The sequence below is a fragment of the Paramacrobiotus metropolitanus genome, unplaced genomic scaffold (genome assembly GCF_019649055.1).
Source record: "Paramacrobiotus metropolitanus isolate TYO unplaced genomic scaffold, Prichtersi_v1.0 Parri_scaffold0000041, whole genome shotgun sequence".
In the NCBI taxonomy this organism is placed as follows: domain Eukaryota; kingdom Metazoa; phylum Tardigrada; class Eutardigrada; order Parachela; family Macrobiotidae; genus Paramacrobiotus; species Paramacrobiotus metropolitanus.
In genome coordinates, this window is record NW_026570261.1 from 500723 (window position 1) to 517755 (window position 17033).

Genomic DNA, 17033 nt, shown 5'->3' on the forward strand with positions numbered 1-17033 from the left:
CACCGCATCCTGCAGCCGCTTTCCGCAGAGTATTATACACTATAATTAAAATTCAACTACTGCTTCGTAAAAATTACTCTTTCACCAGATTGAAAAGATTGGATTCCAGTTATATAATTTCCCGGTACACCAGCCGCATTTCATGGTTATCGGCCTTTCCGGTGCTTATTGTACTCGTATTTGGCTGTGCAATAATCGCTCGTACATAATCTGCGGTTTTCCTAAGTACTCAGCTCACTTTTATTTGTACTTTACTTCGTTAATTGATAATTTTTATCACTTTTTTTATAATTTATAATTATAAATCAACGTACGCTGTTCAGTGCACACCATGGCTCTTATTGAAGGAATCATGGCTCAGAGACGTTGCATTTTGGCTGTCATTCTGGCAGCGGTCCTGTCAATAATTTTAGCAGTATCTGTAGCCATGGCTATAGTGCTCCAGGCCGACCATAAGACTCAGCTTGCGAGAAATGATACGTGGATTTTCGGTGCAACCCCGATCATAAACCAGTATGTTCTGCGCCGAAGCCAGTACGCCAAAATGTCAGGAACGTTGAAATATTTGTTGTAGGCTCAGCCAGTCGTCTACGCAAGCGAAAATGACTGTCCCACATGGTGCAACGACAGCCATCACAAAGACAGACTTTTCCAGTAATCTGACGAAAACCTCAGGCACAACCGTACCCGTGGTCAAGCGGACCACCGATAAGCGAACAAGCGTGCCGAGTTCCACTAAATCACCGAGCACAGTGCTAGATAGGCGCATAGACGCCGGCGTTTTTTTTTCCCGCGGAGTCGGTCGCGCCAGCTACTACAATTATCTTCTCTACGCTTTCTTCAGCAACAAAACGATCGCGAAGCCCAGCGCTGCCACTTAATGTGACAACAAGGAGCGGGACCAGCACCGTAATCTTGCTGAATGATACCAGCACTGGCAGCACAGAACCATCCGCAATGACCACAGCCATATTGACCGCTGGTGCTAAAGAATTATCCATAATTCCCAGCACGTACATGCTCACAACAACAGCGTCATCTGTTACGCAGCTGCCGGAAGTCGCCGATGAGCAGCAGATGACTAGCGTTACAGCAGAATATGCTTCCACTGTACTACCGGAAACAGCAACGGACAGCGTCTTTTTGCCGACTGCTACGACGTTAACGGCCGTGCCAAACTCAAATTACACAGACTCTACTCTGAGTTCTTCCTCAAGACGACGCTATGTCACTCCGGCTTGGCAAGAGTCCGACGGTTCTCGCAGCAAAATTGGTAGGTTGATTGCGCTCCACAAATAAAATGGCTCTGCTTGTACAATCTACATACTGCAGACTTATCAATTTGCGTTAGGTTATGTTTCTCACAGTATAACAAAAAGTGTCTTAAATACTACTTAAAACGATTCACATACAGTGATAATTAATTAAAATGATTCGTTTACTTAATTACCTATTGAGAAAAAAACCTCACTTAATCCTTGCAATGCACTGTTTGCAGCGTCTCATATCTAAGTCGATGGGAAATCGGAATCCGTACAAGCGCTTGGATGCTTTATCATGGCTGTTTAACAAAGCGACGATATCACTTATTATTACGAGCAGCCGCAGCTGGTAATGCTTATTATGGTCGTTTGACGCAGATGTTTGCGTCCAATGGACGCGAACTGTGAAACGGACATGATATGTTAATTTTGAATTTGTGATGCCGCTTTGGAATCGTTAGATGGTGTTTGAACCTTACAAACGGGCGATTCAAAGCCACTGCAGTCACTTCAGTGTAACCGCAGCTGTGTAAGAGGACATCCTGTTTTTTGTAATACTAACGAAGTAGAATTGAAACGATCTTCGCAGTTTTTTACGCGACCATCGCGTCGCGCGCCGCGTTAAAATTACCCATAGATAAACTACAGCAAATGATCTACCGCGTTACCTAGGGTAGTCGGCTAATTTTGTTATAAAGTACCACTGAGCCAACTTAAGCTATGTGAAGCGTTCTTTATTCGTACTGTCGTCATATTATAAACTATCCGGATTCGGCAGTTCTTTGCTTCACACTGTTCAAAGGAAGCTCGTATCAAAGATTTATCAAATGATCAATAAACTTCATTTATTAGTTACTCGTATTAATAGTCGGAACTGTTGCAGAACATATTTTGTATTCCATTGCCGCAATGGAATTGGATGTTCTTGGTACCATTGGAAACAGAAAATTATTCTACATACTGGGTTTTCTTGGTTTTGCGATAGAATCTTTCGAACTCCAGCGCTCAGTGGTTTTATCGGTAAGAACAATTAGTTCTATGTTTAAAAATTCACATCCTTTTAGCTTTTCATTCAAAGTTGTTTTCAAATAAACCCAGTATGTAAAATAATTTTATGTTTCAACTGAAAACATCAAACCTGAAGATGTTCCATTTACTGCTTGGATGGGATTTTTTAAAGGCAAACGCAACATAAAAATTTTTCTAACATTTGTGTTTTTAGCGCTGCTTTTGAAAATCTATCTGTTAAAAAGCGCGATTTTTGAGCTTTCTAATGAGCCTATACACTTCTAAAACGGACCAAAGCAAGGCACAGAAAAAATTTTCAAAGTAGCCATAAATATTGGCATGTTTCAAACAAGTATATCCCGTTAACCACATGTTTTGGGAAACGATCCAAAACGATGAAGTGGACAAAATTTATGGTTGAAGTTTGCTGGAACCGGCGCACAGTTCATCCATCCGGGCGGTTTAAAAAGATTTTTTTTACAACAAAACAAGCTTAGGCATTTGGCGTGGTACACGGTTGAGAACTTTTTGCACGATGGAAGTTAAACGCTGTTAAACGCTAACGCAACCTGTTATAGTAGTTTGTCTGCACGTTTTGCATAACATGAGACGGAACCACCCGCGATCTGCCGTATCCAATAGTGTCGTAAGTTGTAAATCTAATTTGCATTCCGGCCGACCATTATTATTAATCTCGCGATCTGCTCGAGCGCGGTATAAACCAGCTTTGTTGTCCGGTGCAATCACCGTATCAAACAAGCGCTTTTTGCAAAATAATGATAAATATGCCCTATTGCTAAAATTCAGTTGTTACTCCGCATACAATCGCTCTTTTATAACCGGATCGCGATGGTAGTTCTGCAGTGAGATAACATCCCGGTATATCAGCCGAATCCCACATTGATCGGCATTTCTGGTAGTGCTTACAGTGTACGGCTACATATTATGATCGGGCTATCTGCTATCGCTTACAGTTGGCGGCGTTCCTGGATGCCCAGTAGCAAATTTTGATTTCGTTATTACTATCTGGAAATATACGCAACACCATGGCCCTTATGGGAAGCATCTTGGCCAGTTAGTGTTTTATTTTGGCTTTCCCTCTGGCAGTGATTCTGTTAATAATTTTATCATTATCTGGAATTGTGTCTGTTAAGATAAATATGGATAAAGTTATCAGATACTGAATCACACCCGGCCGGCCATAAGAGCAAGCTTGCAAAAAATGATACGCGGCGCGTATGGATCCCTTAAGGGAGGTGACTGGGTACATGGATGATGGAACCAATTTCGTGTACACACACAGAAACTTTTACTTTCGCGCATTCCCAAACACTTTTTTTGCTTTGTTTTACGACATTCTGCTGCCAGATGAATTGTACACATAGGAGTGAAAACCGTTAAATTGTGCGCGCAACATCCGGTTTGGGAAATATTGAGCTTGCAAGTTGCAGTTATGGTCGGGCTGGCACCGACCATCTGACGCGGTGGCGGATGGTCGGTCCAAGCGCGACCAAAACTGGTGCGACCACGTGATTGGATCAGCCAAATAATGACCACACTACGCCGACCGTTTATTGTCCGCGCTTTAATACCGTCTGGTCGGATCATATAATTTATTTTTAATACCTATCGCAGCCCGAACTTCGAAGCGGGCGCAACTGGCCGCAGCCAAATTGCGCCTATGCCAACCTTCGGACCTCGCTACAGCCCTGCCTTCCAAGACCGTTTGGTGGACGGTAATGACGGATTGAATTATATCATCATTATCCATTCTGTCAGTAACATCCACCAACGGCCAAGGAAGTCATCCTGGACTTCCGCATGGCTGTCAACGAATTCCTGGATTTCTTCCAGCTTACTCCCAATTGGATTTCAACCGTATTGGGAATAAGGGGGAATAATCCAGGAGGAAGCCAATTGGCTTCCTTTTCGTTTCCCTCCAAAACGGTTATTCGGACTCCCCATTGCTGGCTCATCACTTTCAAGCCTATGATTAATTTTGTTCATGCATGCGGTAGACCGACCCAATCAATCTCAGGGAGAGGGCACTTCGCAAATAAATCCGATGATAACCTCCATGCAGTCCTCCAGCACAGTAGCACCGCTGGGTCAGCTGACCAATGGAATGACCATGACAAATAAGCGAAGAAGGATGCCGAATTCCGCCAAACTGGCGGGCCCCGTCACTGATAGTCAAAAATTCGCTGCCATTTCTTTGTCCGCGGCCCCGGAGCCGGTCATGCCAACAATCACCTTCGCTACACTTACTGCAACAGGTTCACGAAGCCCCGCGATGGCACCTACTGCGACTGCTGCGAGCTAGACAGTAGCACCATGATCTTTCTGAATGGCGATGATCTTTGCAACAACACCCGCAATGAGCACAACGGTATAGCAACCGCTGCTGGCAACCGATTAACCATATAAATAATTATTCTCAGCACGGACGTCTTCAGTTCTGCAACTGCAATGTCCGCATGTGGATGCGCCACACAATTTAAGGAAAATGTCAATGTTCCGGTACATGGTACCAAATTCCGCGAAGTTCGAAATACTTTTCCTATTGTTTTATGGCATTCCGTAGCTACGTAAACGACTTGCATACGTTGGCGTAAAATCCGCAGAGCTCCAGCGATCGTTATTCTTGCTTATGGAGGTACGAAGCACTTCAACTGCAGTTACCGAGCCGCTTTTTTAAAAAAATTATAACCATTATGTCTAACAAAACTGTGTGTATGAAATGAAGGCGGATCTGTGTAGAAAGGTTTTAGCAACAGCAAGATCGGAATTACTGGCTGATCTGCTTAAGCAACTGCGTACGCTGCTTTTATGACCTTTAATTTCCATTCCATCTGATCCTGTTTGCCAAGTCCGCGATGATATTCCGGTATGCGATTATCGCAATGACAGCCAATGCCAATGATTGCGCTCTTGCTCTTTAACCGCAATGGCGCATTCTTTGGCTAGCGGCGGTAGGACGATCATTCGAGACTCAGTAACTCGCCCTCACAGTCAGGTTGAAGAAGAATAAGTCCCTGGTCTTGACAAAAGCATTAGTACCAGTAACGTCGTTCCTGGTCCAATGTTCGTGATTATGTGGCAATACTGCTGCGATGGCAGCGCTCCACTGAGCAAATTTCCTGTTTTTCTGATATTAACAAGAATACCGGTTTCAAGAATACCGAAATCACCTAGCCATGTTATTACACTTCAGTTTCTCTGGTGTTCTTTGACTTTTTTCCTTATAATATTAGCAAAAACATAGGCGATTATAGCGTGCAGGTGTTGGCTGGCCAACAAGCAATTAAAAAGCAGCAGATTTGCATATTCAACTGAATGCCCACATACAGTGATTATGCCCAATGTTAAACTTTGAAGACGCACTCACTGTGTTTTCGTACTGCATGACTCAAATATAAAATATGGATGTCTTCGTTGCAATTGTGAGCTTGCTTTGCTACTTGCCTTTTTGAATATTCTATAAATGTATGTTACATTTCCTTATATATTATATATTTTCATTTTATATGTTTAATTTATATTTGGTTTTGACTTTTCTCGTTTGTATAAACTGACGCGCAGTTGCGGTAATTTGCGGTACTTCAGTGTTAATTGACTGAGGACAACGGAGTAACTTGGCTGAATTTTGGATCTGTCAATAAACCCAACCTTTATTTTCTTAATGCGCTTTATGTTCCTAATGCGTTATATTTCTGCTCTAAAGAAAACCGATACATAACGGCAAAAAAAACATGAACAAACCACCATCAGCACCATCATTATCATGAACGAAGCATCAGCATCAATCTCCATTAATTCTGAGGCGATCACGACGGCTTAGACTTTTTTGCTGGAGCAGCGAAAGGTCAGCACCAGTCGCATCGGTGTATTTAATCCACATTGGGAAATTAACAGGTAATCCTCACGATTAAACAACAGGGTGCAGTTTTTGCTGTTGGAACAGCTACGTACTAATGACTGCAGTTTCGGGTCAGTCGTTCGTTGACTTTCACGTATCATCCCACTATCGTCGATCGCAGCAGACGGCGTTGGCGGAGGCAGGAGGTTGCTGCTCGGCTGGCAGAAGGCGGCAGGAATACGACAGGTCTGTTTTTCTTTATTGTACGAATAGGCTTCCATCAACTGCGCTGTTCCTAATTCCATGAAGGGTTGCTTGTCATCCGGGCATTCCAGCATCACCGGCTCATCGCGTAGAATCTCTACCGTGCGAAATCTATTGTTGGAAAAGGGTTTCACGGTGGTGACGGTGATGACGGTCACATTGTCGCAAATCTGCTCAGTTTTGCAGGTCTCCACAGATTTGCAGATCTGCTCAGATGTGGTCAGGCAAATCTGCACAGAAAACACACATCAAGCACCTGCAATATTATGTTTTTTACTAATTTAACTTTGTGCCTTTTTAAAATTATTCTTTCTTACCGCCGTAGCCAGTAGGATGCAAAGACTGCCGGTTCCCATTTTCACAAAGCTAAGACGATGTCGAAGACTCGAAGGCAACTGCTTCGCGAACTCTTATGACGCCTGTTTGTATCGAGAATCAGATTATATATGTCGGCCAGGAAAGCGTTCTGGTTATAGGTGTTACTTTTCTTGAACAAAGCCGGTTTATATTCCTAATTATTACCTTGTAAGTGACAATTAATAAACCGGTAATAACCAGAATTCCGTATATATTTGCATTCGAATATTTTGGGTGGAATATTTATTCCACTTAAAACTTATCACTTAAAACATTCGGGAATGAACAGCTTTATTGGCATGTATATACGTGAGCAGAGCTTAATATGAGCTGACGGACGCACTATCGGTGAGAAATATCCATCAGCTGGACGGTGCCAAATTCAGTAAACGGCTGACTGCCACTCAGACATTCCAACGTCACAACTCATCTCGGATCAACTCCACCTGGCGGAAACGGTTGTCATCGTTTGTTGGATGAGGGTGTCACGAAGACTTCGGACACACTGTTGTCATCGCTTGTTGGATGAGGGTGTCACGAAGACTTCGGACTTCGCAACCTGTTTATATCCCAAACTGGTATTTTATTATGGACGATTAATTTAAGTGTAATTACGGGTGTCTTGTACGAACATGTCACTTTTATTCTAATTTCGATTTTGTTATGTTAACTGTGAACGTGTGGAATATTTTCCAGTTATAGGTATCTTATTCCTTTCGGTGGCCGAGCATGTTCCGAAGCTTTTCTTGAACGAAACCTGTGTATATCCCAAACTAGTATTTTATTATGGACGATTAATTCAAGTGTAATTACGGGGTGTCTGGTACGAACATGTCACTTTTATTCTAATTTCGATTTTGTTAAGTTAACCTGTGAACGTGTGGAATATTTTTTAGTTATAGGTTTCTTATTCCTTTCGGTGGCCGAGCATGTTCCGAAGTTACGTTGAGACCTTGTAGTCGAGCTTGGATTGACCAATGTCCCAACACCTCGCCGGCGTTTCTCAAAACATAAGCGCTAAATACATATCATAATATCAAAAAGTGTCGTGTAATAAGTTATTAAGCTATTCCAATGCGAGTTCAGACAGACCTGCCAGAACTCGCACTGGAATAGCTTAACTTAATAACGACATAAACGGGTCACTGAAGGTTCTAGAACCTTCAATGAATCCGTTCATGTCTAACTCGTAACACATTTTGAATTTTTAATACGTTAAATTATTTCTTAGAAAGTTGTTAGATTTGATGAAAAGTTTAATTTCCGGCTTGGCAATCATTCTCCATCCTCCCATTTTGAAATATATTACAACGACGTCAACGAGTATTACAGGCAAACACACGGTAATATGCCACCCTATTGGCTGACAACAAAGCTGTGAAAGTGCTTCCGCTGTTTTAAGCACAAGACGGAAACATAGCTATTAGCTACTATCACGTTATTAAAACGACCGTTAATCGAAGTAGAAATCAAATGTGCCGATAATAACTGAACCTTGCCCAATTCAGATTTTCTTATCGGAGCATCGAAAGGTCACCACCAGCCGTAGTAGCATCTCTGATCCGCATTTTCCTCCTTTCTGACTCCGATCCTGGCTGTCGAACGACAGGGTGCATGCAGGTTTTGTTATTGGTGCAGCTCATGAATAATGACTCTATTTTGGTTGGCTCAGTCTGAACTCTGTCCTGGACATCATAGTCGAGATCCGGCGCAACCCGCGTAGGCAACAGGTTAGAGCAGAGGGCCACACTAATCCGGCATTTCTGCTTTGCTTCGTCGTAGGAGTATGCTTCCAGCATTTGGGCTATTCCGAATTCCATAAACGGCTGACTATCAGTCCGGCATTGTATGGTCGCCGGTTCATCTTGAAGAATCTCTACCGCGCGGAATCTGTCGGGAAATGATTTTACGGTGGCGCAGGATATTTGATCGCCCAGCAGGCACAACTGAAAAACAAATAATTAAAAAAAAATAAAGCAAAATCAAAACATCTTTTTTGCACGGATTTACTAGTGCTAAAACCGTAGATTCTTACCAGCAGAATGTAAAGACCATTGGTGCTCATTTTAGACAGCTTTGGCCAACAAGCTGAAGTAAACTATTGCGCCCAAGTATTGTGTGTTTATAAGAAATCTGAGCATGCGTTTGTAAATGGAGATTTGAGCCGAAACCAGTTTGAATTGCTACATATGTCACGCGTAACCGTCAATTTACCGATAATTACCGAGTTTGGGTATGCAATTTACATGCGAATTTTTTAATAGGCTGCTCTGAAGTTTCTATCGCATAAGCAGGTCCTTTATATTTTGGAATTTATCATCGCTGCCAGCTCCGCGGTTACTACATGTACGTCTGCAATTATTGACATTGATTTTTTTTTACATTCTAATTTTCGCGGCGCACGCATACGCTTGCATTAGCTTTTTAAGATTATCATTTTTTTATTGAACCAAGATTTATATTATGTATTAAATGTGGTGCATGATTTGCATCTACAAACTGCTATTTGACACTCGCCCTCGTCCATGTGCCTGAGAGACACATTTAATTCATGGAACGTTAAGCTGGCTGTTGACTTCTTCCTACTTAACCTGAATTCCTCAGGAAATTTGTTTGCTTTTCACTTATTGAAACAGTCAGTAAAAATAAGTAAACTGAAAACTTAGAAACTACGAACTGCAACCGCTTCCCGTTGGTGAACAAATGGCAGCCTCCCAGTGTGGCAGCGGGATTAGGCTCTGCTGCGAATTTTTTTGCGATGTCCTCACTTCTTTGCATGAAAACATTTTGCATGAATATCAGACCGTTCTGCACCAGATTGGGACGAACCCATGGGCTGCGCTTGCGCGGCACACAAGAAAACTCCGTGAATTAAACCATAGACGAGTGCGAGCGTTAATTATGAAAATTACTGTAATGTTATTTAACATTTGTTTCATGGTCACCTTGAGATTTCAGTACTCCCGGCACCGGCATCTGTGAGTAGTGCCCAGAGCAGACATGACACAGTTTAACCCAGAGATACCGAATTTTATGGCGCTAGCGGTGTTTCTGAAATACTTTTTAGTTTGTCCTGACCAACGTTTAACGTACATCAGTACAGATCGCTTCCGTGATATGCCTGCAACGCTCCAGTAAACGCGTTTCTACTTCTGTTGCGCTGCACCTGGTGAACAAAATATGAAAAATCGAGGTACAGATGGTAATATTACTATACGCAGGATTTGTAAGAAAATGAAAATCTATAATTGTATAACTGTAATCTCGTACGCTGAAATAATTGCGTTATATTAAAATTATCACCAAATGCACAGCAGTAAACAAACTGTACGGAAAGCGCGCTTATTCAGTGCCTGTGTATAACGTAGCATAAAAGTCAATGATTCTGAGACAATAATTATATAGATATCATACGGTGCACGGTGCACCAATTTTTAAACATTAATTTTTAACGATTTTTAAAGTTAATGCACAAAATAATTAATTAATTAATTGATTTTAATGCACAGCTTGCTACTATCAATGATAAGATGACAGGACTGCAGCACTATTAACAACCACCATAATATCTTTAAACAGTTACGAGAATTCGGATTGCATATTGATATTACAGTAAAGATACTCATAAATTCGTCTGAGATGAAATCAGACCGTTTAGACTTTCTGTTTTTGGTCGGAGCAGCGAAAGGTCACCATCAGCCGCATTGGCGTCGAAATGCCACACAGTGAATTTTGCAGCTGATCCTCGCGATCGAACGACAGGGTGAAGGTGCGGTTGTTGGAATAGCTGCGGAATAAGGTCTGCAGCTTGTTCTTGGGCATTTCCGCTGTACTTCACGAATCATCGTTGATGATGGGGGGCGGCGGCGGCCAGAGCCCGATGCCGGGCTGGCAGAAGGCGGGCTGAATACGGCAGATCTGTTGGGTTTTGTCGTACGTGTAGGCCTCCATCAGCTGGACGGTGCCGAATTCAATAAACGGCTGACGATCACTCGGGCATTCCAACGTCAGCGCCTCATCGCGGACCAACTCCACCGTGCGGAATCGGTTGTCGGATAAGGGTTTCACGGTGGCGCCGGACACGCTGTCGCCAATCAGGCAGATCTGTTTAGAAAGTTATCACGCACAGTCAGTGTGTTTTTTATGGACTGTGCAAGTCTGCGTTAGTGTACAAGCCAGACTACAAATTGAGCATAAAATAAAAAAAATACAAAATCCCGGCTCATGCACACTGTAGTGTAGTGGCGCTGGAAAGTGCGCTGATTCCTTTACTCTGTACTGTATGTGCTCAGTTTGTAGTCTGGCTTCTACAATCATTGTTGCTTACCGCAGTAATTAGCAGGATGTTTAGGCTAGTAGTCCGCATTTTTGTATGGTCTGAAAAAAACAGCTGGACGAATATGGTTCTGCAGAAGCGTACTATCTGCCGGTATGTAAAGAACTACAACTTTATTATAATGCCATGCTCGACCATTACAAATGCAACATTTTGGCGAACGAAACTGGTTTTTGTATCGCTAATTGATATCTTATAAATGATAATTATAATAAACCGGTAAAAGGTTGTAATTATGGGGTATATGGTATAAATATAACATTGATATTTAGGTATTCCAGTTCTGATTTTTACTGAGTGAAATGTGAATGCAGCTTGCAAGAGTAAAAGATTTTGTCAGACAAGAGTCCTTGTTCTTTCAGCAGAATGCAGATTTATACCCGTACGACAATTGCGCATAACACCATAAAGTCGGCGGGTTAAGTCGCATAATAAGTTAATAAATCGATAGCTATCACTTTATCAATGACCAACATGTACAGTGTCCATACATCCGGATTAACAGCAACTGTATTTTTACAACAACGACGAATCCCAATCCTAATTAAAAAAAAAACTTTATCCACAATATGTCAACATTTTTTTGCCGCTAGGTTTTAGCGATAGATTTTTTAGCAATTATTCGTTTTAGTCCCAACATGACTAATGTTTTTATTTACGTTTTTCGCATGTCGACAGTCGACAGACAAAAATTGTTTATTGTCGCTTTTCCGGTGTACTAACGTCTAACACCATCTTTATATGATAATTATTATCCACGTACCCAGTGTCACCACCCACCAACTTTCCAATGTTAACAATAATAAACAGGCCAGAAGCATCCTTGTGATACCGGCTCAAACGCGAAAATAAATATTCAATAACATAGAAAATAGAATAAAACATTAAATTAAACTATTAAAGCAACAAATAAAAGAAATCAAAATGATTAAAAATCTAACCTGGCAAATAAAACCTATAATAAAATGGAAATCTGCAGTAAAACTGTGAAACGGTAAAATCGAAGACAACTCCGCACTACGACTGGGATTTCTTGATGGCTTCCTGGAGCAGTTGGTTGCCTTCCTCCAGCGCCTGCAAATAAAAATAACTGGATGCGTTTCTCCGTAACTGTCAATCTCCATAGATGCGGCAATTTTGAAACAAGCACAAAAGCCGTTAATCGGCGTGCTGTACTTAGTAGTTAGTACGAGTACTCGTAAGTCGTTCTAATAGAAGAAAATCAGGATTTTTAACTGTCACTAACTTCAAACTCGAAAACTGAGTCAATCATAAAAAATTATAATAAATGTTTATAATAATAATAATTACAATATTTATTTAAAGTTACAATAATTAGAGAACTTCAAATAATTACAAATTTTTATATAATTAAAGCACCGCGCCGCCATAAAAATGCATAATTTCCACCCGAATGACATTACGAAATTTCGTACAGACCTTGCGATCTTCGGCCGTTTCGGGCTTGTACTGCTGCAGCCGGGTCAGGTAGACCACGGCGTGCTGGTAATTGTGGATTTTCATATGCGCCTTGCCCAGCATCAGCAGGTTCATGCTGTAGAAATTCGGCTGGACTAGTGCGGAAAAAAGGAAGACAATTAACTGCCAATAATTTCTGAATTTTTGGCAGTGCAAATGCGCAGCGTGTAAGAAAACAGCCGGCATTACTAACCTTGTTCCGCGTGTTCGAAGCATTTGATAGCCTGCAAAATTTTGTTACAAAGGTAAGAAGAATGTTGACGATATGTGTGTAAATTACAGTAAGTCGGAAAAAGAAACTCAAAGACACTGAAGAAAGCAAAAGAATCTGCAGACCGGCTACGTGAATGTAAGAGAAATTCGGTAATTAATATTTAAATGATTTAGAAAGAAATGTACATCGAAATCTGGTGCGTACGATAATAATACGAGTACGAAGCGAAACATATAGATATTTGGCAAAATTATGTGGGGGAAAAAGTCCGCAAAAATATACATGAACAGCCAAAAAATAAACAAGCAAAATTTTTATTTTCCAAAAAACAAACACAATTTCGCTTGGCAAGCTGCAGGAAGAATACGAACATGCAGTGAAAAGATTCAGCAAAAACTTATAAATAACCAAAACCCGAACGGGTAAAAATACAACACAACCCGGCAAAGTTGAGCAGTTTTTAATTTCTACCGACCGATTAATAAAATGCTGATACGACTATCAATATTATTCTGTATTTTTATTTTATGAAAGTGTACCTCTTCGTATGTCGATGTGGGGGGTGTCGCGAAGAACGCGGCCGCGGCCTGCCGCGTGTACCAGGCCAAATCCGCGAAACTATAATGCCTGCAAAACAATTACTTAAAAAAAATCATCAGAAGTTCATGTTCATAAAACTGCGATGAATAATGACAGTTTTCCCTTTCACTGGGTTAATTCTTACCAGTATCCCAGACAATGATGACTGGTGGGATCCGATGGGTTCAGGGCAATGGCTTTCTGGAATTGTCAAGACATTTCAGCAGTCTCAAATGAAATTTCTCAGCATACGGCCATTGCAGTACACATTTATTACAAAAATAAATAATGTAATATGCGCATCCAATAAATGTAATAATAATACTTCAATAAATGTATTTTATATATAAAATATTAAATATGAATATTAAACTGAACAATCACAAGGGTACCTCGAAATGCTCTTTCACTTCCGGTGAGCGCTGCAAGCGGAATTTCGTCCCTTTAAACTTGCCAATTTCATCCAGAAGGATCGCGTACCACTGGAATACTAAGAACACTACGAATACTAAGAATTCGTGAAATGGCAGAAACTGTTAAAATAAAAATTACGAAACTCTGATAACTATAGTGATTTTCCCAAAGCAGAAAATAGCTATGATGATCCGTTAAAGAAAAAGTTTCCCGAAATTACCAGAAGCAGAACAGTTGTCCGAATACAGGACGGTAATACACAATTCAAACAACTTTTAGCAATGTCTGTATGACTGTATCACAGCACTCATAATCAATAATAATAAATAGTTTGCAAATAATTCTAAGTAATCAATAGATTCTTACAATTAAAAAAAACAAACAAATAAAAGCAGCCGAATAAAAATTAATTGTAAAAAATTTTAGTTATTAAATGTACTGAATTGTCAATTTGTCATTTGCGTTTACTGCATTTTATTTTTTATCTCCGCAGATTCACGCCGATCACTAAATAACAATAAACAATTTTAAAAATTGATAAAAAAATAAATGAAAAATCAAAATAAATATCAATTGCATATAAAAAAATAAGTTGACTTCATTAAGTGGAAGCAATACTGAATTTATTATGCTGCAAAACATGGACGTACTTTATGGCACGCGAAGTTTCCTCCACCAGCTGCCACGGCGCGTTTCGATGCATCGAACGCGGCGTACATAAGAGATTTCTTCTCCTCCTTGACAGTGGCAGCCTGGGATTTCTCGTACAGTACCCGCGCCAAGCGCCACTGAATATCCGCGTCATCCGTATCGCGAAACTGCTCCAGAAGCATATATAGCTCCTCGATGTTGTGCTTGTCGTACAGCGTGTCAGCGATCTTGCAGACATCTTTTAGATTCGCTGCAGGACCTATTGGAGACAATCAAACAATTTCCGAATAAAAATACAGTCGCTGCACTGCACGCAAGTGAACGATAAATCATAAAATCGCAGACCCACCAAGATCAGCATACAGCGCCAATGGAAGGGGGGTACCAGAATCTGGTTTAGCAGACTGATTAACGGCGCAATACGCCAGTTTGACAGCGGGAATGAAGGAGAAGACTACGATGCTGCCATACTGGGGACAAGGTCCTGCCTAATAAATGCAAACTCAAATATAACGACGGGATGACAAGGACTAGTTGCAATGACGCAGCTCACAGTCAGCCTTCTCCGTGTTTGCTGGATGGTCGGATTGCATAGATCATGCACACGAGTGTAGCGCAGTGCACGCCATAAATGTCGGAGACTGCTGCTGTTGGATAGGGGCATAGTCACTCAAGGATTGTTAATAATGTCAAATACAAATAAAGTGGCAATCTTGTATTAGCAAACTCAGCCCTTCTGAAAGATTACGTACAATAAAACAAGAATGGATAAGTACTTAAATGCTGTACTATGGCGAGCGGCTGGGGTAAAAAGGCAGTTACTTTCATTTTGATCGTTCTGTTCGAGACTTCACTTTCCTTTCTTGATTTCCTTTCTTTTTTCACTTTTTTCACTTTCTTCACTTGCTTCACTCTGCTTCACTTCCTTCACTTCCTTCACTTCCTTCACTTCCTTCACTTCCTTCACTTCCCTCACTTCCCTCACTTCCTTCACTTACTTCGCTTAAGTACTTCATTACCTTCATTACTGTAAAATGTCAAACCGCTTTGCGAATTTTTAAAAAAAATTTATATAGAAGCAGTATACAGTATGCGCGTACCTACGTACAAATCGGCTTTAATTTCAAACTGCTGCACTGCTTAGTGCTTACTGAGAGTCGGAGACATTCCGGTAATCGTGTTCAATCCTTAATTGCTTAAAAATTCTGGACAGTTGAAAACAAGGCATAATATGACAATTTATTAATAATCTTTTGTGAACTTGTTTTAAACACTAACTATTTCCCCAAAGACTAAAGAGATCAATGCACTTGGCAATTACGTACTTTGGAAGACGCCTTTTAACATACAGGACTGCTCTTGTTTGAGGTCACCACGAACGCGCAGAATTCGTTTGTTAGCCAGTAAAGAATACCTTGTAGTCACCTAATAGTTTCGAAAAAGTTTGCACTAAAACATCTGTTGCTGGATTTTTTATGGATGTCGTTTTAAAATCTTTAACAAACACCGCTACACCCTTCCACTGAGCACCGCTTAAGTCGATACTGGCACATCAAAAGACCATTATTTTAATAATTCTATATCCGCAAGAAAACGTTACTATACACCTGAAAAGTAAGAAAACGAAAACGACATATTTTATAATTTATTTCCAAAAATGCCCGAACTTGCCCAACCAGGGCTTTAAGTACCTACATACCCGGTACATGCTGCTGCTGGTACTTTACCAAATAATATCTATACAGTATTCTGTCCACTACCCAGTAGCAAAACTATTTATTAACATGAAAGATACAAAAATAATGAAGCAAGTGAAGTAAATGAAGTACACCCCGTTCACGCCAAGTTGGCGGTGCCCATTTAAAAAATTCCCTGAGCCATTAGTCAACAAATTTAACTTTTTTTAACTTTAAAGTGATTACTGAATCTATCCAACACCATTTGCAATTGAGGTTTCTAAGATTTGAGCTATTTGTGAATTACAGGAATTTTAAAACTAGAGCAGGCCACTTCAAAAATGCGCTGCAGTTGAGCTATCGCGGTTTCGTCTCTCCCACATAAAATTCGTTTTAAATTCCCGTTTATACCGTAGTCCATGGACGCTAAATCTGCCGACTTGGCCGTGCATCGGCCCTTCGGGGTGCACTTTGCACCATTAACTTGAAGCCCTTCCTGGGGCAGGGCACCGGTATAACGGTGGGCGTGGCCGAACTGTAGGACGATTTCCTCCGCGAGGTCACCATGCAGCCGTGGGAAGTCCTCCTTGAACGTGCAACATAAAATACGATTCGCAAGGAGTTGGGCGTTAACATTTTCACTACCATTCTGAGCATAAGCGCGCGACCCTCCTTTGGAACACTTTTCAGTGAACACCATCCCTTTTTTCAAAAAGCGCTTTGTTTTGGCGAAAAAACGATTTTGCTCCCTAGGCGGCTTGCAGGTTTGGTCTAGCCGTTAACGTTTAGTTTTTTTTTCCTGAAGCACTCTCTTGGGGGTCCTGAAACTGACCTCAATTCCAAGCGCCTAAAGTCGTTCCTGCATTTCTGGCAGAATTAAATTGTGTTTTTGAACTGCCATGACTTGTTTCATCGGTGCCTTCAATTCGGAAGG

At 41.0% G+C, this 17033-nt stretch overlaps 4 protein-coding genes across 4 annotated transcripts; all 4 read right to left on the reverse strand.

Moving 5' to 3' along the window:
- Positions 1–5925: 5925 nt before the first annotated feature.
- Positions 5926–6800, reverse strand: LOC129590699 (uncharacterized). The gene is made up of 2 exons (XM_055486050.1): positions 6711–6800; positions 5926–6623 (listed from the first exon to the last, which is right to left on the reverse strand). Exons 1-2 carry the CDS (start codon positions 6747–6749, stop codon positions 6108–6110), a joined length of 555 nt encoding a protein of 184 aa, XP_055342025.1. The 5' UTR covers positions 6750–6800; the 3' UTR covers positions 5926–6107.
- A 1221-nt stretch (positions 6801–8021) lies between these two features.
- Positions 8022–8831, reverse strand: LOC129590715 (uncharacterized). The gene is made up of 2 exons (XM_055486069.1): positions 8786–8831; positions 8022–8696 (listed from the first exon to the last, which is right to left on the reverse strand). The coding sequence occupies exons 1-2, from the start codon at positions 8813–8815 to the stop codon at positions 8265–8267; spliced, it is 462 nt and encodes a 153-aa protein (XP_055342044.1). The 5' UTR covers positions 8816–8831; the 3' UTR covers positions 8022–8264.
- Positions 8832–10376: 1545 nt separating this feature from the next.
- LOC129590726 (uncharacterized) lies at positions 10377–11172 on the reverse strand. The gene is made up of 2 exons (XM_055486083.1): positions 11078–11172; positions 10377–10854 (listed from the first exon to the last, which is right to left on the reverse strand). Exons 1-2 carry the CDS (start codon positions 11114–11116, stop codon positions 10585–10587), a joined length of 309 nt encoding a protein of 102 aa, XP_055342058.1. The 5' UTR covers positions 11117–11172; the 3' UTR covers positions 10377–10584.
- Positions 11173–11793: 621 nt separating this feature from the next.
- On the reverse strand, positions 11794–15386 carry LOC129590669 (regulator of microtubule dynamics protein 1-like). Its single transcript, XM_055486007.1, has 9 exons — positions 14977–15386; positions 14773–14911; positions 14423–14682; positions 13751–13840; positions 13504–13559; positions 13319–13406; positions 12759–12789; positions 12527–12660; positions 11794–12160 (listed from the first exon to the last, which is right to left on the reverse strand). The coding sequence occupies exons 1-9, from the start codon at positions 15085–15087 to the stop codon at positions 12104–12106; spliced, it is 966 nt and encodes a 321-aa protein (XP_055341982.1). The 5' UTR covers positions 15088–15386; the 3' UTR covers positions 11794–12103.
- Positions 15387–17033: the final 1647 nt, after the last annotated feature.